Source organism: Argopecten irradians, chromosome 4 (genome assembly GCF_041381155.1).
Source record: "Argopecten irradians isolate NY chromosome 4, Ai_NY, whole genome shotgun sequence".
Taxonomy (NCBI): domain Eukaryota; kingdom Metazoa; phylum Mollusca; class Bivalvia; order Pectinida; family Pectinidae; genus Argopecten; species Argopecten irradians.
In genome coordinates, this window is record NC_091137.1 from 35,406,505 (window position 1) to 35,428,615 (window position 22,111).

General features: G+C 33.6%; 1 protein-coding gene across 18 annotated transcripts in view; it reads left to right on the top strand.

Annotated features, from left to right (window-relative positions):
- The window catches only part of LOC138321465 (uncharacterized), a 37,356-nt gene extending 15,245 nt beyond the window's left edge, over positions 1-22,111 (top strand). For 7 of the 18 annotated variants that reach the window (XM_069265176.1, XM_069265179.1, XM_069265186.1 and 4 more), the window contains 5 exons: positions 17,393-17,519; positions 17,786-17,867; positions 18,125-18,199; positions 18,430-18,648; positions 19,008-22,111. In XM_069265176.1, coding sequence (XP_069121277.1) covers positions 17,393-17,519; positions 17,786-17,867; positions 18,125-18,199; positions 18,430-18,648; positions 19,008-19,066 — 562 coding nt within the window. In that variant the 3' untranslated portion in view covers positions 19,067-22,111. Of the gene's footprint in view, positions 1-564; positions 688-1,771; positions 1,916-3,803; positions 4,099-6,180; positions 6,331-8,588; positions 8,820-11,701; positions 11,858-12,880; positions 13,091-13,435; positions 13,548-13,707; positions 13,961-14,073; positions 14,729-16,134; positions 16,529-17,392; positions 17,520-17,785; positions 17,868-18,124; positions 18,200-18,429; positions 18,649-19,007 lie in introns of those variants that run through there. The other 11 variants (XM_069265185.1, XM_069265175.1, XM_069265183.1 and 8 more) reach the window with 11 other exon arrangements.

A 22,111-nucleotide genomic window follows, 5' to 3' on the forward strand; every position in this document is an offset into this window, starting at 1 on the left:
AATTGGGAAGGAATATTTCAGCTCTGAAACTTTTCAATTGAATTGAAAGAACTAAAATAATGATTATTCAATACTTCTTTATTCTCCTATAGAAAAATTAGGATTATTGAATATACACAATACAATGAGTATATGTAATCATAAACACATATATGAAAAAACACTGCCTATTTATATAAACATGCATATCAATGATTATTTTTCTATTTATTAGTTTAGGGTTGTATCAGGCGTATTTGACATGGCCTACCACAGGAAGCTATGATCCCTTTTATAAAATTGAGAACATATTACCATTTGTCAATTAATACTTTCCATTTTTATCTTTGAAAATGGCATAGTGTTATATTACATTAGCAGCTGTTTGACACATTTTATGTTGTACTGAAATTACTGTATACATAACTTTTATACGCTTGTACCGACGAATAGGTACCGTGACGTCACACAATTGGCGGCACAAGTGCACGTGGACCATCCCGAAGGTTGAGTGTAACATGTGTAGTCTTTGTTCTTTTTGTATCGTATTTGAAATTAGAGTTGAGCTGTACCCAATCGTTTGGGTACTTATAACCCAATGACCTCTTGCTCCAATCACGTGTCTAGATATTACGGAACGAATACCAGTTGGGGACATGAATTCAGACAAATGTGGTCTTTTGGTCCCAAGAAGTTTTTTGGAGATAGGTAAGTGCTTGTGTCTAGTGTAGTAAAATTGGTAACCTTTCAAGCAAATTATCTAAGGTAGTAATCAATGTAAGTTCAAATTCGAACATTTTGGTTTACGTTTCTTTGTCTTAAAAGTTTATGTGATATTGATAGATATTTGAAAAAGAATATATCTGTTCCATTTGAGAAAGGATGTACTATGTCAGATCCAGATGTTAGTTTTTACATGTAAGTAACATATGCTTGGTCTATATATAGATCCTACGATATGATTAATACTACAATCAATGGGAAGTTCCACATACCTAGTTTATTGGCCCAAAGATACAATAGGCACTTGTTGCTTACAACATTTTGTCATTTGATGTCAAAACTCAGTTGTGATGTAAGATGTATCTGTTAAACTGGCACAGAAAAATTAAATGTGCGATTTTCTAGCCAAATATGATGTGTCCGATCGGGGGACCTAAATGTGTGTCACATATGTTTCAAGTCAGTTATGGAGTATATTGTATAGGTTATCCATTTCTATTAATTTCTTTTAAAGTTATTGATTATCTATTAGTTGCATATTCACCAGGCCAATGTTCTCAAGATCTCTAACATAAACTTGTTCTGGTTTTTGACCCAAAGATCTAGCTGTCGAATAAACAATACATTTATTGTTATCTGTCCAATAACTTGATTGTCTTCTAGTAGTCAATCGCATTGATTTAATCTGTTCTTTGAAGAAAAATCATTTAAATGTTTTCATAAACTTCAACTGTATATGATTTATATCATTTTGGTATTTGGTTGCCATTGAAGCTAAAATTTGTATCCCTACTTCAATTGAATTTACCAATATCGCACAATCTAATTTTCTGACATTTAAGTCAGTTTAGTTTTTGGTGGATTTGATTTGTTGTTTTCGTTCGGGACTATGGTTGAAACAGATGCAGAGTCCCGATGGTGAACATCTGAATATCGATGTACTCTTCACGAACTCAGTACAGTTTCTTTTATATTCATGTACTCACGTGACCCTATGCGTACGTGTACATACACCATGTTTACAAAGGATAGTATACGCTACCAACAGTAGATGGATAGGGTATTATATAAATAGCATAGGGAACACGAGCTTCTTCTTAGTGACGTCACATACAAACATGAATCCGTTCCTTGCTCAGGCTGCAAGATGGCTCTTTTCGTCGTTGATAGTAGCTGTAATTTGGGGCATGATTCTTTATGTTGGATCCAAAAGGTAGGTCGCATGGCGTAGTCATTTTCTGTTCAAATGTGGCTATTCATTTTCAATATCAATTATGCTTGTCAAGAATATAATGCCAATATCGAGAGATTTTTTGTTTGTTTTAGGCTTGCATCTTGAAGATATAAATAGATCCATATGTGTGTTGCCATAGCGCTACCATGAACGCGTTTTCGCCGAAAATAAATGGCATATATATATAACACTTGTTGCAAGAAGTGAGCGATCAGAGTATCTTATGGTGTAAGTCCCACGTTACAATATATAAATGTAATTCCAGTTATTCAATAAATTGCATTTGTAGCAAATTACTTACTAATGTACTTAATAACATGCGTAAAGTATGTAAATTTCATCCATTTAAGAGGTATTAAGTTAAAGTCAGCCCATTTGTCTTACTGTGTCAACATTTTTGTCCAATGATAATGTGAATTTCGACTTTGAATTTATAGCTTATTTGTTGAATTTGTTATATAGCTTGTGACAGCCGCAGATATCAGGACTTCTTTGAACTTATCCATTGATGCAAATTTTCTATAATCAGGGAAACACGTAAAATGTATGTTACAGCTTGAATATAAGATGCCATTATACAAATATTTCATGGGTTACTGTGCACTAGTTCATAATATTTAACCCGAGGTGATGGTAATCAACAAATGTTATATTGCACGAGGCCAAAGGCCGAGTGCAATATAACATTTGTTGATTACCATCACCGAGGGGTAAATATTCCCGCACACAACAGCCTGTCCGCCATCTTGTCGTCTTGGTCGAAGCGCAACGTTATAATGACGTCATGTAATGGTGATGTCACAATACATCCACGTTCAATTTCGCGCCACTTCAATAGTGCCCGCTTGCCCGGGCACTTAAATATTATGAGTAACTATTATGAACTAGAGCACAGTAACCATGGAATATTTGTTTTATTACATAATCACCAATTTTTCAGTTGAATATTTTTTTATAAAACGAATACGACAATCACTTAACAACTCACCGACACCGTACCGTACGGAAAAAAACATCTTAATATCCTATTGAAGAATGACGTATAGCCCACGTACGTCACGTTGCAACTCCGGTTTGGGTGTCTTATTGTCTGTTTTCACATTATTAGACCTGGTTGCAGCCTTTTGATCTAATACATTCATCGTGACCGTCCTTTACTTGATACAGTAAACGTCTACATGACGTGCTTGATTCGAGATCTATAAATCCAGCGCGAAATTGAGCGTGAACCTTTGTGACGTCATAATAACGTAACTCACTGTTACTCGCAATTCCTCGGAAGTTTTCTACAAAACTAGACAACAACAGCGAGGTGTTCCTAAAGCCGTGCAATATAACATCTCGAACCGTGCAATATAACGTTTCCATGGAAGCGTGCAATATAACTTCGAACCGTGCAATATAACAAGGTTTTATTGAATGGTCGGTGTTATAGTTGAAAATATTATATCTCTTCATATATAGATTGGTGTAAACCAATTATGTAATAAAAATATATATGTGAGTAATATAAAAAGGCGTATAGTGAATGAACTAATAATGGAATGTTAAGATGTGAATGCATCTTAAAAGAAATAGCAGTAGCCGTCGATTTATATAAATCTCGGTATCAAATTAAAGTTTAAAAATAAAGGAATGTAGAAAATAAATTTTGCTTGCTATTATATCAAATGGTATACCGTTTACTGCAGAAGTGAATTTTTCACGAATCCCGGTTACGTCAATCTATGTATAACCTCATTTGAATATTCATCACTGCATTGTTATTATTGGAATACCCCTCGAGGAAAATTCCACTGGCCTTCAATGAACCGTAACAAATACCCGTATTAAAAACAAACGGCCGACAGAAGTTCCAATATATAGCATAATGGTCTATGTATGGGTTTGGAACGACAGCTGGCGGATCTGGTTCTTATAGTTATTGGGTTTAGTGTTTTGTGAATCGATCATTATAGTACTCGGACAAATGTTTGTTTGCTTACACTATACCATTGCTTCAACTTATTGAATGCAGCACATTATCAGTTGATTATTTGATAACTGAAAATGGGGTTGATTGGATCACAAGAATACTGTGGAGATAGATTCACTTTCGTATTCTGGCTTTTCATGGAATTGATTGTCTTCTGTGTGTTTGTGATATACACTGCTTCAAAAACGTGAGTAAATACGTAAATGTCATTCACTATGAAATTAGTCATGACGAAAATGTTGGCCTGAAGCCAATACGTTTATAAACATTCTAGGTGATAATCGGTATTTAGGTCACATATATATATATTTGAGAGTTTGAAATAGTTTAATATGTAAATTATAATATTGATTATGTAGCCTTTGTTAAATACAGATTGTCGCGATAGAGAGATATAATATTTAAATTATAATAACTTCATCGTATAACTGCTTGTTAAATAAGCACTCATTGCATATATTGTAGTTTCAGAATTTAGAGATGTAAGTGTCATACAATATTGTCATTTTCGTAAAACTTCCGTGATGTGTGTTTACAAACATGTACCACGTGTATGTAATAAAAGACGTGGAAAAACCAGTTAAGCTGACTTGTAGCTATAAATAGACTTCGTTTAAAAGCAAAAGCAATCACATTATAAAGTAGGCGTCTGGAAAATTTCGTATCCCTTGACAAACAAATCGCAGTCAACAAAATGATTGGACATACTAGTCACTGGTGAGTAATAGAAATAGGAAGTTGTTGACTGATGACTTTATTGGTATACTTTGACGTTTCAGTGTATAAAAAATAAGATATTTAGGATCTTACATGAGTGTTCATTTCACATGAAATTTTATGAAACGAGTCTAAGACGTTTTTATTTTTGTAAGCCTTGGCGAGCAAAAATTAAAACTTCGAGACAAGTTTCATAAAATATCATATGAAATAAACATAAATTTAAGATACTTTTTATCAAATATCTACAAATACCTACATAATAAAGAATGTCACGTCAAAATGTATTCCGATTCCAGCAGAGGTCACCATTTTGTCCCTCCGTCCTCGTTATCCTGACGTCACGTCATTTTTCCTGACGTCATTTCATTGTTTTTGTCTGACGTCACAATGAATATCTAGCCAATGAAAATCGCTCCAGGTCATATTTCACTAGTGACATATGCAAAAATATTACACGGGCGAAATCACTGGATATCGGGCAGATCATGTGATACATCACAAAGTACAATATGAGATTATATATTACGATTTAAATATTTGTACTTGCGTATTACGATTGGAATAATAAAATTACGTTGACGTTGGTGTTGAGATATAGCATACTTTTTTGTTTTTTCATCTTACGTTTATTTTTCTTGTGTTTTTCTTATTTTTCTATTTTATTTTATTTATTTATTTTTTGCATTGCCCCAACCTTTACCTGTTCATATCAACAGTATAATGTCGAAATCTCGGTAGTGTAAGACCGGCGACTCAGTCTTTCCTTACAAGTCATTCATATTGCTGTTGAATAGGACCTGATATAAAATAAATCGTAACTGCAGCCAATACAGCTATTTAAATACTGATGTGCATATAACTTAAGGACGTAATAACATAAATTGCTACGTCATCGTTCTTCTCTAGTGTGTACACTACATACGAATTTGGCATGCATTTGCACCAGTTTGTGTAGCATATGTAAGGTTTGTCTTTGTTTAGGCTAATATGAAAACAGCATTGCATAAATAAAGCAGTCTCATCGATATGCTGAACAATCTACAATAAGGGTAAAATAATTCCGTATATCGATATCTAGATACATAAATGATATAATATTATACATTGCAAGTAACAGGTTCTGTAAAAGTGTGACATAATCCAACAAAGCGCTTATTACGCAATATTCAAACATTACTACAGGCATTGCGTTATTTAACACGTTGAAGCATTTTGTAGCATATGAAAGTGCAGGGCAAAAGTTCTACTATGAAAAAGCGGCAAAACCTGAACACACTGCAGCCTACCAAATCAACCACGCACTTCAAACACGCAGCACTCCCATCGGATAAGCGTCCTTAAATGACCTTGATGGTTGATAGGACGTTAATATAATCAACCAACAAACGTTTTATCTACAACAATTTTCTTCCCCTATGCAATAATTTGAGCATGCCCAAGACATCGCCTTATTCCGCACGTACCTGCTGTGTATGACAAAGCAACGTGCTTAGGTGAGGTTTATTTTTAGTTCTAATAGTTGTCTAACTTTCGTTTTGTTAAACGATGTCCTTGCCTAGTCTGAATGGAGGTAATGCATTATGCACTATGGATTTGAGACGGACAAGGTATTGTTTAAGAGATTCGGTTACTTTTGGTATCTGGTTTTTATAGAAGTGATCGTGATCTTGCTCTTTGTATTGTACGCCTTCTCGATAATGTAAGTAAAAACATATTGATGATAATTCAACTTAAGATAGCGATCCATGCATATGCTTTGCACACTTTCCAACCTATGCTTCATTTGATATTTAGGTTGAGTCAGGCATAAGATTTATTATTGATGCTTAAATGTTACTGTATGATAGCCTCGTGATATCTGATGTAGTATCAAAAGTATAACACGATAAAGTTCTGTATATACTTTAATCGTATTGATCAATTTTAAACAGACAGTTTCGATAACTCCTTCATTATGTTTGTTGCGGTATGCTAACCAGGCTTTGCCGCACCTATTTCCCCCAGACAACCTTTCACCTAGCTAGACACGCAGACATTTGGAATTTTCCATGTTTACAAACACATATCACGTGACAACAATACAAGAGCTGGAAAAACCAGAAAAGTCAACTGCTAAGTTGCTATAAATAGCTCATAATATTGAAAATTTACAACTACTTCACTCACAGGGTATTCACTATAAATAGACGCTGATGTCTGCACTCAAATATGGCTGTTGAACAATAACCTAATGATGTACTTTAAAATTTAACCCATATCTTAATCCTTTGATAATGGATATTGTATTATGTAAATGGCATTTATGTAAATCTTTGTCAGGTCTAAGTTTACAAAGTATCACTAAACGTGCATACAAGACTTGTTATTGTTGTATACAAACTGTTACATATGTTATAAAATATGTATATCAAGTCATGAAATATCTTATATATAACTTCCCATGCAAATGTTAAATATAAATAACATTTTGCATCCGAAGTCATATCGATAATTATTACATGTCTCCGCAAGAAAAACGACTATAATGTCATTATTATATTTTAATTATTTTACATAATATTTTCATTATATAATTTCTGTCATAATTTGCATGCCCTGTGATATGGCTGAGGTGACCAAGATTGCATTTTACGGTCTCGGAATAGCAGTTGAGACTGCTTGTTTTACACATGTTCGTAGAAATTTAACTGTCGAAACAGATATATCTAGATTTAATATCCCATGAAAAGTTACATAATATAAGACCACGATCGAGAGCATCGTGGGTAGCGATAGGCCAAGGACGTCTCCTTTCAGGCGGTGTATGGATTTGCAAAGTATTTCGTCTAGATGAATAAATGATTATTCTAATAACTGGTTTATGTAAATAATGAATTTACTTGCAGTATTTCCAACGTTGGACATTTTTATTTCGCTAAAATTGATATCGATGCTGCTATCGTTTGTGCGAGGAGATATTAGATAGAATGTTTGTTTCTCGTACGTAAGGTAAGGTTTTTATAAAGCAGTAGAAGGCAATTAATTTTTTTGAGCCAAACAAAATTTTTTGTTGCTTTAAATAATTATATTTATGTCTATGTATTCGGTTATCATATTTTATGTATGATATCTACTCCTTTTGTCTATCCAACTCCATTGTTAGTAATAATTTAGATGTTTAATATATGTATTTTTCAATTGTTCCATTCACTGCGTATATTTGGAGCTAATGTTTCTTTTTTGTACCGGCTGTGCCGTTTTAACTTATTACATTTCCAATTACATAAACTATGTATTTTCATATAACCACACAACATATTTGTAACATATTTTAATCAAATATTAAAATTCTAGCCTGAAACATTCACTTTTATAGGTGTCTTGTCTGTTTTTATTTGGACAACACATGGCTCTTGTTAATATACTACATAAATATATAAATAATCAACCCATTTTAATATATTTGAACTGTTGTTTAGCATTCATGTTTGTATTTAAGAGGACATTTACATCGGCATGTCACATGCATTTCGACACATGTGCTATGAGTCGTATTCCATTGTTGACGTGACATTGGACAGTGTTGGAGAGTTTTCATATGAAATTTCACAAAAACAATATTCGTTATATAAGAAACAAAGGGCTTTGAATGCATGTAAATATCTAGCAAGGTACACACGTAAGAAAATAAAGGCATAACATATGAGAAACAAGCTCTGCATCAACATTTTAAAATTAGCCAGACAGGTATGAGTGAATATACATGTTTATTGACCTAGCTAACTAATAAATAAAGGTATCAGTTGAGCGAACTAAACGTGTTTGTTCATATCATTACTTCCTTAAAAATGTATGTAGTTTTATGAGATGAATACATCAACAGCCAAAGGTATGAATAAATATAAAAGCACTGGTATTATATTACCAGATGGCAACTGGTCACGTGATTAAGATAACTTTCTACTTTTGGTGCTGTAACTGGTTTACAAGGACACGGTCTGTTGATTTGTAGTCTACTAGGATTATATACCCGGCCCTGCTATTGCTGTTTTATTGTCACCTATATATAAGGGATATGAGCAATCTACCTGTATCCCCGAGGGCCAGCCTCGGTCACGAAGCCAGGGGTCGGGAATGTACACAATGCTACCTGATCACAACTGAAACTTTTTTGTTATTGATGGTGCTTGTGCTTTGTATCTACAGAAAGTAAGTATGACTACTGCATATTTTTCATTCCCCCCCCCACCTGATGTGTATACACATTTGTGGCATTGCAACAAATATATCAGTTGTTCTGAGTGTAATGTTTGCATCGAGATGTAATCATTTCTGCGCTAGGATATGTGGATATATTTCCAAGTTATGTATTCATCTATATTCCCACTAAGATTTGCTGTATGTCGGTATCCTCGCTTGCTAATACTGACAAGGATATATCGACTTATGATCACTAGCTTGAATGTTGTGTTTCTTGGAAAAATATGAATGTTTTCCCATCTTATTATCGTGTCAACTCTACATTGTGTCGTTACATCAACATTGTGCAGGAATTTTCTCATGTAGTTTAGCCAAAACATTTTATCTCATACAATCCTTTTATAAAATCAAAATTTACTCGGATTCCTGGCTTCAAAAGCGCACTAGAATAATGATCTTTTATAGATCTATTATTGGTCTTTTTTCTTTTTTTGTTTTTGTTTTTTTTTTTTTTTTTTTTTTTTTTTTTGCTACAGTGTGTTATTGCATATTCAAGTATGACATTTAGATCTTAAATGTTCATTGGAAGTGTGCATTATGATTATGTATGTCCTCAGTAGGATAAGTGGGTGCAGACGCTAGGCCCCCAGATAATTGTAAGGCTTGGCAAATATCCAGGATAACAAGGTACATAAGACATACTATGTTGTCCAAAGTTTTGGCTGTTACCCAGTGTCATTTTCATAACAAGCGATATTACTATTTTAATACATTACTGTGCACGCAGCTCTGGTTTTGAAAAGCCGTCCAATATGAATAAGCTAAGCATGTGTATCTATTTTCGATGTTGACTATATATTATTGCATATGTTCCAATACACATGGATAGTTTGATAAAACACTCTTGAACCTTAGCTGTTTCAGCAACTGTGAACGTTCAATATATACATTTGAAGTCAAAGCAAAGTACTCGTTCACTCTCTGTTTATGTAAGTGTTATTATAAACAAATCAACAAATACGAGTGTCAGTTCTATTACCTATTGGCCATGCTCATAGACCGGGTTAAAACCCAACGAAATAAAATCTCCGTTGAATTGTGATTAAAAAATTAAGATGTATTTGTAAAAATGGGTCAAATTGTCATTCTGATTTTTATATAAAAGATACCATCGAGGAAACGTAGTTTTTTAGTCTGTAAATCATTACTCTTAAAAACACATCATGTTAGAGAAATTCAACGTTCATTGCAAAGTATTTTTTGCTGAAATATTTTAATTAAATGGTGAACACTAGTTTTGATTTTGATTCTAGATTTGAAGGAAATCAAAGACGAAGCAGATACAGCTCTTTCTCCCGAATCTTCTGGTTCCAGTCATTAATATTTCTGAAATATCCCAATAAATCTTCATTTTTCGTCTTTTTTTGATGAGGTGATGGTTCTGGTCATTGCATTACTGCCTGATCTTATTTTTTATAAAGAAAGCGGGGGTATTATTTGTATTAATATTTTTACAATTTGAACGGATATCCTAATCCTGTAATAGCCTCTCGGATGATATATATTAGCATACTGGATAAAGGTAAGTTCGTGGAAACCATGTCATTAGCAATAGAAAAACCTGAAATCGAAACCTCCATACTGCCCCGTTAAGCAACCACCTACCGTTAGTGTGGGTTGTCTGCCACATGTACTTGTGTACGATGCAAAGGCGGCGATGTTTCTACAGTTTAAATCAATTTTGAAATTTTAGTAATGTTGACAATCTTCAAATTGGCTTGAGATGATGCCTCTTCGGTGTGTTACAATGGTGTCGGAGGATTTTCAACAACATGCTCGGTGTTACTTTGTCATTATAGAATGTATACTGGTGTTTTTTGCGTTCTTTCGATGTCTGCTGATCTGGTAAGCAGCATGACTTAGCAACAAGAATAGTTCAGATTCAGTAATGTCAAAAATAATCATGCAATATTATACCTTGCAAGTATGTCTCATTAAACTCGTTATCTTTAACATCTTCTAAATAAAAAAAGTCCAGAGGTGAAAAAGTTAATGTTGTAGAAAGATCGTAAAGACACCTTTTAAAACTTGATGGCGTTGATTTACATTGCTGTGACGTTGAGCGTGACATGAAAACACACGAAGCTATCTAGAACACAAGTCGATGAAAGGTCACTGTTGCCATGTGTATGTATCTCATTCTATATAAACGACAAACGCAGAAACACTTAAACGTTTTTATTACTGTATGATTACAGATTCATTACGTGTTTGCTCCTACACTATGCTATTGTCATTTCGTGACTATGTAATATGACTGGTAAATATTTAATGAAATAATACACAAATATCTATATTTTATAATTTATTTGATCTTATAGATTTACTTTGATCGTAGTAGGCCCATAACGTAATAGCAAAGCTTATATAATTCACCGACATGTTTGTGAGGTTTACGTGATGGAAGGACTGCAATTGGCGTCGATACAACAGCTGACAACCAATCTGTAGTAGCCATCTCCTTTTGAAATATGAAATGTATAGTGAGGATATGTTTTAAATATGTGGGCATTGCTAGCTCGTGGATTTACCTCTACAAATATATGTGATATTGTTTATGGATTTTGTATTGTAAGCTTATATAATTGTATGTACTTAGCTAATATATTCCCAACGCTATATGTATCATTGGGTATATTATTTTTAAGGTAGCTCAAGACTTCCGTATGATTTAACAATCTTTTGACCCTATTATCCAGCGATAATTCAATAACAAGTAGCTATTGAGTGTACGCCAAACCTACACTAGGATTACCAGTGTTGCCTTATTTAACATCGCCTGTTGAATACCCAGTCGTTATTTCGTTCAATGTATATTTGTCCTGGGGACAAAGACTGGGCATTCCAATGTGTAGTCATACCACGTTTTCAGATCAGAACCATTCTGTTAATATGCTGCTAAATAATGCCTACCGATATGGTTTGCTTTTAGGCTGTACTCTTGTCATGCTTGTTACCATAGTAACGGGATATCGAATCATGAAATGGTGAGTTCTAATTTATTCACCAGTTGTCACGGTCAATTTACTGTTTTGTTTGTTTCTTTGTATCAATCGTCACATAGATATTCTGTTTAACTCTGTTGTCACGTAACCTGTTATCTTTGTTCCATCAACTCTGGCATTCAAATGTTTGGGTTTCTGTTATATTTCTATTGACATATTTATTTCATTTTACTTTGCAGTTACGAAAGGCAATGAAACCACTTAAAATTCGTCATAGTTATTCAAATTGCGATGTATTTACATTAAGTTTCTAAAGGTTTTTCTGGTTTGTTTTATGTGTCGTATCAATATTTCTCGATTTTTTGAAGATGATGTTTTAACGAAATGTATGTGTTTTGTGGAATTTCGTTAATCCTTACCATATACTATTAGGTTAGACTTAAAGAGTAATTATCTTTTCTGTATTTAGAATAATGTTCTGTCCCAGGAATTTTGAAATTGGGTTAATTCAAAATATTAAGCAATTGTGACTAGTAACACATTTTAAGTGAAAATGATTGAAATAGTTCGATATTCACGTCTGTGATTAAATCACGATATGTTCACATGAACTACTTATATTTATATCAGCTGTTTTGTTGTGTTTTCGCACCACTAATCATGACCTCATGAGACGTCACGAAAACCGGTGCGGAAATAAAATTTGCATAAGAAGAGGCCGTCGAAGTTAATGTCTGGCCTCTAGTTACCGTGTCAAATGTCAGCCCAAAGTTTGGTTAGCAACTTGTCCTATTGTCATGCTTTTAACTAAGCATTTGCAGGGGAAATGGCAAAACTAAATTAGCTAAATGCCTCATATTTAAATGCAATATAGATTTTGGTGAATAATTATCAACAATGGCTACAAGCGCAAACTTGCATTTAAGCGAATACCAAAGATATTGACAAAGGGTTAGCGTCCCTAGCATATTACGTATATTACGTTGCGGCCCGCTGGGAAGAGGAGTTATGCGTATGCCAGCTGATCCGAACAACACCAAGTGGCGTAGGTACGTGTGTTGGTATATATGTGTCATGTGTGTCGGCTCAGTTGGGTTATCGACTGAACGCGTTTATATTTAAAACAGTAGTTAATGGATCACACGTATGTGGGTTCACTGACCGTGTCTGTGTATTCCGGACTAGTATGGCCAGATACAATGACCACTGTAAACTCCAGCTGGTCGTTCTGTCTGCTTCCTGTCTCCTCTCGGTTGCATATACCGTCTTTAGGTGGTGAGTAACGATTTTTCTCTTGTTCTGAATTTTATAAATTCAAACCATAATTCCATAATTCGAGAACGTGCGCTGTTTTTTGCATCAATTTGATGAATACTTAAGTACAAGCACAGACGCTGAGATACACGAAATTTAAAATTAGATTGCAGTTTGACAACCTGAGGTTTTAATATTTGTATTTCAAACGTTCATCTACGCATGACCTATATATGCATAAATAAGTTACCTGTGCTTACATGTATACTACTTGCATGATTAAAATATGAAAGAATTTGAGACATCGATTTTTGTTTGGAATTACTTCCTTGTATAAGCCATTCCGCAATATTACGTATATAAAATAACTACATTGGAGTCAAGTCATGCCGGACATGTATATTCAATCATTTATCCTGGTCGAATGTTTCGTTGGTCTGATAGTATTGGGAGTATGGAGGGAGATATACACGAACAGGTGATCTTTATTTTGTCTTATTTAAAGTGTTTATCAAAGGTATTACAAGTAATAATAACCATAGTGTTATAGTTACGCTCTTATAAGACGTTGGCGTATATCGAAAAATGCGTTGTTGATGTTGAGGTTGTTTATATCTCGTGCATATGCACGTGAAGTGTGTCTTAGAATATGATTAGATAATGGAATGGGCTGCCAAAATATGTTTGGCAGGAGTTCATGATGCACCAAGTGTCTGTTTATCGAAGATAGGTCTGATATTGGCTGAGAAACCCCAGCAGAACAAGGAATGATAGTAGCACAGTTGTTTCTAGAAATACTTCAAAAAGTTTAAAGAGATTTGGATAAAGCATTGGATGATGATTCATGCTTTGTTCTACTTTCATTTCAAGAGCTCTCAAAGATATTCACTTGTAAGGCATATGTGTGCTTCATGAAGAAAATTATCCAGAATTCGGTATAAGCTGTTCAAAACTTTTTTATCGCTTATCATAACAATATTTCGCGTTTATTGTTATTTTCAATATATTTGCGAGACCATAAATGTGCGATCAAGAAGATTGGTGTTTGTGATCTCTTGCGAAGTATCATTGTTTGAAGTATTCTAAAAACTTATCTACACGATATCAAGGATAGCAAAGAACAATCAATGGAATAGTTCTTTATCCACCATACCAGAAATACGCGATAGTGTGAGTGGTACCAGTACATACCGACAGAATAAATGGCTGGTTTGTGTTACTGTACTCTTTGTATGATACCATTGTATAGTCCAATGTCAGATCAGCTGTTTCTATACACATATGATAATGACAACGAAACATAAGCGGCGCTGGGCAGCCCGAAATCTACTAACCTTTTATTGAGGTCTATATTTAAATTGGCACCATGGTATTGGGTGAAGCGGGGCAAGTTGTAAGTCACGCTGAACACGTGGATAGTGCATGCAATACTTACGTGAATGTACAAAGTTCACGCAAGGTCAATGTCAATCCAATACCAACTTTTCGACTGTACTTAAGCGGTATAATATCGTTTACTTGCCATACGGGACGTTTTTATAAAAGACAAGTTTCAACGATTGATCTCTAGATGGATGTTAAATCATTCCTATACGGCTTTAACATTGTATGCTTCCTTTTAGCATTGCTCATGTGCCATGCTATTATGCGAGCACCAACGTAAGTTTTCTTAACTTTCTTTTTTTCAGAAAACAACAAAAAGTACTTAAACGAAAAATATTTAAACGAAAAATGTTACGTTTAGTATCATTTGACTATCAAAAGTCAAAACAAATATTTAAAACGTCTGATTTCACATAATCTAAATTGAAAACAAACTAATGAATAGCCTTATTCCTTAATTACTGTCTGCTATTTAATGTACATTCGTTAGATTTTGACAAAGAATTGCTAAAAAAGCGGTTTGATTGTGGCGTAAATTCGTAGTGAAACATATTTTATTTTGATTTGATTTTTTCGAGATTATTGAAATTTCAAACCGTTTACCGATATGGACTACGATTAACAATCGTTATCTGACGTGTTGTAGTAGGTGTGGTAATAATAGTGTGGAGATGGTTAAAGAGGTTATGTTAGTTTGAGGATTAAAGGATAGTGAAGTAAGTTAGAGGTTAGGGGGGGGGAGGGGAGGGAGGGGGTATGGGAAGGGGAGGGAGGGTGTTTAGAGTGATAGGGGGAGGGGAGAGTTGAAGGGAGGGGGGGAAGGGAAGGTTGTTGGATGTATTGAGTTGGGGGAAAAGATGAGAATTTAAAGTTGGAGTGTTGGGGGGAGTAGGTGGGAAGTGATTGGGTTGGTGGGTAGTTGGTGGGTGGGGTTGGGTGTGATGGGGGTTTGTGTGGTGGGTGTGGGGGTAAGGTAAGGTGGAGGGGGGGGGTTGGAGTGTGGGTGATGGGTGTGGGTAGGGGAAGGTTGGATATGAAAGAAGTTTTTGTATGTTGGAGAAAAAAAAAAGATTATGCGCCCCCTGCAATTTGTAATGATACACCACTAATCTAGAATGTATATGAGATTTTATATAAGTATGAAGAAATTAGGTTTTATATCTATGTTGTACAAATTTATATCTAGACAAACTTCGACATTTATTTTGCCGTTTCTTTGAAGCTTTTCTTATCACGAAGCAACATTAAGTAAGTTTATGGAAATTCCGTTATATAAGTACATGTACGTTGTTTCATCAATGATATTCCTAAAAATGGAAATACGGTCATTCAGGTTCTATTTATACGGATGATAAGTAAGTCAATTGAACTTCTTCATGGTTGGATAAACACGTTTATTATTATCATAGCAAATAGGTATATGAGATTTTATATAAGTATGAAGAAATTAGGTTTATATCTATGTTGTACAAATTTATAATAATCTGGTTTTGATCGATAGATATTTCAACATAGGATTTACTTGAATTGTATTTTTGTGAAACAAACAAAAAATCTAATAACATGTTACTATACGTCAAGTATGCGATACGAATAGACGTGGGTGTGTATATGTATAAGTGTGTTTATAGCATTTCTAGTTATGTTTGCTACCTATGAAAAAATCACGAGTATCAAAATAAAATTGGTTTTATCTTAACCCATCTGTTGTTTTAACGAACCACATGTTCATATTTTAGAACTTCCTGCATAATAATACTCTATTCTTGATGATGATTCCTGCATGGTTTCTATTTTTACACTGTAAGCAAAACACAGCTGTCCCACAAAACGAAAGTAGAAGCTAGTTGGCTTACTGCCAGTGAGGATTTCCCCAATATCTAATAACACTTGTATTATACACCATTTAAACCGTCACGACGACAGCCTGTGGTAGTGTTTTTCTAGAATGGCAAGTTCTAGTTGGCGGATTGCATTATTATGCGTATATTGTGAGAATTTAACTACATTTAGAATGTGGATATTAACAGAGTCGACTACGTTCACCATATTTTCTATTTATACCATCGTTCAACTGTAAGTACCGTATATTTTGCGTTATATATAGATATAACGTGTAATCATATGCGATAGGATTGTACGACGCAATGACATTTCCTTTGTGGATACACCATACTATATATCTCATATGTTGTCAGCTAATCCTAAGTTTGCGCACACAATTATAAGACATCGTGTAAAAAAGTTTTTTGTTTGATTTCTGACGTTCAAACTAAAGTTCATACATTTGTATTTTGTTACGAAAATGACATTGTGAGTATAAAAATACGATTTTGATGCGGTCAGTTTAGGATAGAATTAGGTCAGTGATATTCACATTGTAATCTGGTATACACTGTTTATCAGACAGATTGTGATAGATCCTTACTATAGATAGGTATCGTAATCTAACGCTACATCCGGGGAGAGCATTATTTACAATAAATATACCATTTACTATAAATATGTAAAATCTTTATTAAATATGGCAATTTTTTTTAGTAATATTTAGCATTTGCATTGCGAATAAGTCACTGATAACTTGATTTTTATTGTATATCTTATGTCCTTAGTTCCATGACTTATTAAGCCATTGAACTACAGATTTGAGGTCATTAATATTCGGCAGTTCATGAAGGTCACGGATTTTGATGTTTTTGATATAAATCAAACACGGAAGTCTTTCTCGTGGTAATATTTTCGGTATTTATTTTTCTACGTAGCTAAAATAAAGTTCTGGCTAAGCCTCTGTATACAACAATGACCAACAAGGACACCATTTCGGTTTTGAATTATCCATGGAAGTGGCTTGCTCGATTTGGGTAACCATATCACAAGGGGCTCGAAATATTGGTTTTAATTATCATACGTTAACCCATCCAATTATTTCTGTCATTCCAGGTCCCAGGGAGCAGAGTTTTCCAAAGGAGATATAATCTTCATCGCTGTCGTCATTGGAGCATGTGTCGTCGCCATTATCATCACCATCGTCTGTCATTTAGCATGTCGTAGACGAAGCAATAAGGGGGTAGGTTATATTTTATATCAATCACAAAATACACAAAAAAAGGGGGGAAAAGAAGAAAAAAGAAGAAGTACGTGCTATTCTTTTTATATCTTAATGCAATTAACTACATGTACACATTGATTACCTCCATTCTATACTAATGCTTTCTCCTTACTACCGCTCCATGGAACCTTTTCATATCCCTCGATGTCCAATCGTATTAGAATAATAGAATTTTTTTTATTTTGTATGTTTAATGAAATTATTTATTTTTATACCATTTACAGAATCAAGCCAGTTTACTTGGAATATGCTGCTGTTATGATAACAATGTCAACAGCCGATTTAAAGTTGTCAGCCAAAAGATGGGTATGCATTACAAACCTTTAAATTCATTCATTCATCATTATTCTATAAATTGGAGTTTACTTTCTTTTTCCATAATGTGTACTTATTCTGATAAACTATGAAGAGAAAGGGAGAGAATCGTGATAACTTGAGATACTGCATTTGTGTCATGGCACGATTTGTTTTAATATTATTATAATTTTTTAATAATTATTATTTGTTTTTCCATTTTTTAATGTTTTTAATTATGTATACAATGTAAATTGGTTTTGTTTCAGGATCTGATTGTGCAATTTGTTTAGAGGAGAAAAATATGATGGTTAAGCCAGTTGTTGAAATAACGTGCAAACACAGTAAGTATTCATTTTTATGAAAATCAGCAAAAAAGTTAAAAGAAACCAACAGATCATGTTATTAAAGAGATACATCACAGTAATAATATTACAGATATACAATAAAGTAGAACTGTCAATATAATTTGCGTATTGGTTCATTAAATGAGTTTTGTAATAGATTAATGTAAAGAAGCATAATTATATTAATTACTAGGTCAGCCAATAAAACAAATTCTGTAAAATTCCAGCGTACCACCAGGCCTGTATCAGCAAATGTCTGGAAATGGACAAACGAGCTAAATGTCCACAGTGCAGACGTCAGCCGGGACAATACTCTACCACAGAAAGATTCATCGCCATCATCCAAACGCTTGTGACAAAGAGAAAGGAAAGAACGCTTGAGGCTAAAGCAATGAAACGTCAACAAACAGAAGAAGAAGAAGAAAAAATGGCGCCCGAACACACAGGTAAAGGAAATATGAAAATACATATATGTAAACTGTGGATTGATTAGACTGGGACATGATTTAGAAACGAAGCGAAGACAATAATAACAATACGTTATCTTTTTTTCTCATTGGCCTATTTGCATAATGTACTAGTAATTGTCATTCAGTTTATATGTGTTATAACTACAGTAAATATTAGAACCACGAGGTTCTGCAATGAAACGATGGTCCGTTTATATATATAACTCATGCAAACTATAATATGCTATGACACTTTAAAGTAAATCGTATATCATTGTTTATTTTCATCTATATTAAGTAATCAAAATAAGTAAGACAAAATTGTATTTTCATTTTTGTGCTCTTTTCAATTTTAGACTTACCGGAATGCAGTGGTTACATTCGTCCAGAAATCCCTCCGGATGCCATAGTTTGAAGACGTGTATAGGATTCCTTGGTGCTTGAGAACACTTGTACATCAGTCTTCATAGAAGACAAAAACTCAACAGGTTCTCTGCCCGTCATTATTATTGAAATGAACGATCATCGCGGCATCAAACTTGTCATTTCAAGTGCGTGACTGGTATTGTGAATCACGTGGTTTAGCCATAATGCCCAAACACTCTCAACTTCCAGGTCGGAAGATCAACATAAATGCAATGTTTGACCTATTAATAAGGAAAAATATAAAGGACATATATTGCTTTCACAGATAACAGCAGCTTCAAAGGTGAGAGTTTGGATAAATCAAATGTCAGTTATGTCCAGTTAAATCATCATGTACACCCATTGTACAATCTCATAGAATATCATATTGTCTCGGGTACTTTTGGTAAATGTGTATCTATTTGATGAAAAAAACACCTCAACACTTCAGCTGCTGTTTTGAATCTGGCAGAAAACAGTTTGTACGTCTGATGGTTTTGTTTGAATTCAATGCATATGAACTTTAGCCTGGATTGTATTTCAGATCATCATCACGCAGCTACGAAAACATACATTTCCCCCATACCTGTTAACTTACCCGACAAAACAGTAAATCATCTCATGGTTGTTCTCACTCAATTGTGATATTATAGGTGTAATTCCTAGTTAACATTCATCGATCAATTTATCATCACCATTGTTGGATGAGAAATCGAGATTTAATTTAGTTTTATTCATATATGGAAATAGAAAAATGTGTGGGTGTATGTAATTTTGTATGTGTCATTAAGACAAAGGATTGTGCAATATCAACATAAGGCTGATTGGTAAATCATTGTTGTGTGAGCGAGTGCCAGATGAGCTGTGTAATAATTCTACGAGAAATATATTCGAAGAGTCCTTATACTAGTAAACATGAAAACTTTGGATGTGATGTACAAAATAGGCTATGCTCAAACCTCTAAAAAGAGGTGGAAAAAGAAGCGACATGTTTTTGGTATTTCAAAGACGAGTTTTCACCACAACTAAGAAAAATAATCGATGAAGAAACAATTTGAATTATATTGTCATGTAAAATGGATATTCACTTCAAAAAAATTTTGAGTTGTTAATAAGACATCAACATGTCTAGGTTTCATTATCCTCCTAAGATAGACAACGAAACAAATATTTGTGTAAACAATTACGAGTTGGCTAAAGTAAATTAGGGAGACTAGGGAAATTCGCGGTAATTAGGGGGAGTATTCATATCAAAGCTGTAGTCTCCCGCCTAAAACGTTAGAATTAGCATGTAAGCGGATTAGTAATATATGTCTTTAGAATACTTGGCGGTTGGAGTGAAAGGGTTTGAGAACGAGTGTTTAAGTGTAGACAAAGTTTATATTTATATTCAAGTTGTGTGTGATTTTGGTCGTTTTTTCATCATACATTAATATAAAAAAGGGGAAAAAACAGAAGAAAAAAATGAAATTCTCCGCAGTAAGAGTTTTTGTCTTCAGACGCAACTCGTTAACAGTTCAAAGTATTATATCTTTGCTACATCAAATTTTATTTTTTCTATATTAATTATGATGATGAAATGACCAAATGTACCACTTTCCCGTAAGTCTTTCGATGATTGATAATATGATGAGTGTCAAATGTATTGTTATGCTGAATGTCAATTGTATTGTTAGATGAATGTGTTGTTAGAATCAATCATGTTAACTTAGTTTTCATGTTCAAGAGTGTACAAAGATCATATTAAATATGATCTAGTGGCCTTACAAAATACAAGTATCCATCTATATTTATATAAATAGATGTTATATTACTGTTTAAATTCTTATATTTACTGAAACATTCTTTGAAAATACTTTTTTTATTTCTCTTTCTAAATAATAGTTCGAATTTCGTGTATGCTGGCATATTGGAAATCACTTGTAAAAAACTTACTATAAATACTGTACTTATGTGGTGAAATTGATTTTCAAATATTATTACATCGATTCTTTCGAGCATCAGTCAATAAATTTCTAATTTGAAATCACTGCTTTTTATATCACGTTATTCTTCAGCATGTATGAATTCCCCTTTATCACTAATTGCTAATAAAATGGAAATACACTGAACAATAGAAAAGTTGAAATTATAATATAGATGCAAAACGGTTGATAGGAATCTCATCATAAGTAGTGTCACTATAATTTTTAAATTTCACTGGGTTATGCAAAAATGGTTTGCATGCATTATGGTTTCATAGTGAAAATTATTGTTTCAAACAATGATGAAATAATAGTTTTTGTGTAAGATTCCTTTTGTGATTCAAAGGATTGTTTTTTAAATTAATAAGTAAAGTCAATGTTTTTACTGTGACGTCACGATAATGTCAGGATTTTTAGCCATTCTCGGTTTGCATAGAGATATGAAAAAAGGATCGGTCAATCAGAAAGCTAAATTTAGCATTAAAATAAAGAAAAAATAATTACATGCCATGTTTGAAGTGGAAAATACTTACGTTGATTGGTTATGCGATATTTTTTTCGATTTGCGCTTGAGAATTAGAGACTCAGATTTCAGAGATATGACATTGACTGACCTTGGTTTACTGGAGTAACCCTATTTCTCAACATATTACTACCTATTGAGGTCTGCAAATTAAATCATAGGCACTTTAATTTATTTATCAACATAGCTTTATCGACCGATAGCTTAAACTTAGATTAATGAAACTTCCAAGGTAGAACCCCAACTATTAATCACATACTCTTTAACTTAATACATGCCACTCTTGCTGTATTGTATTAGCAGTCTTGATAAGCTTTCAATAATTCAGACTGTATTTTCAGGTTAATGCATTGCTTCAATACATTTTCTCCTTACTGTTGTCTTCGTGTATACAGATTTCTTATTAATTTTTTTCATTGAAAAGAAAAGTTTTCATCTTTTGTCGTTTAATACTTTTTTGTACGTTGTAATATTTGTGATATTGCTTATTTTTACGAAAATTCATGTTCCGATTATATTATTGTTGTATGTTCACAGAAAAGAAAAGAAATAAACAATACAAAATTAA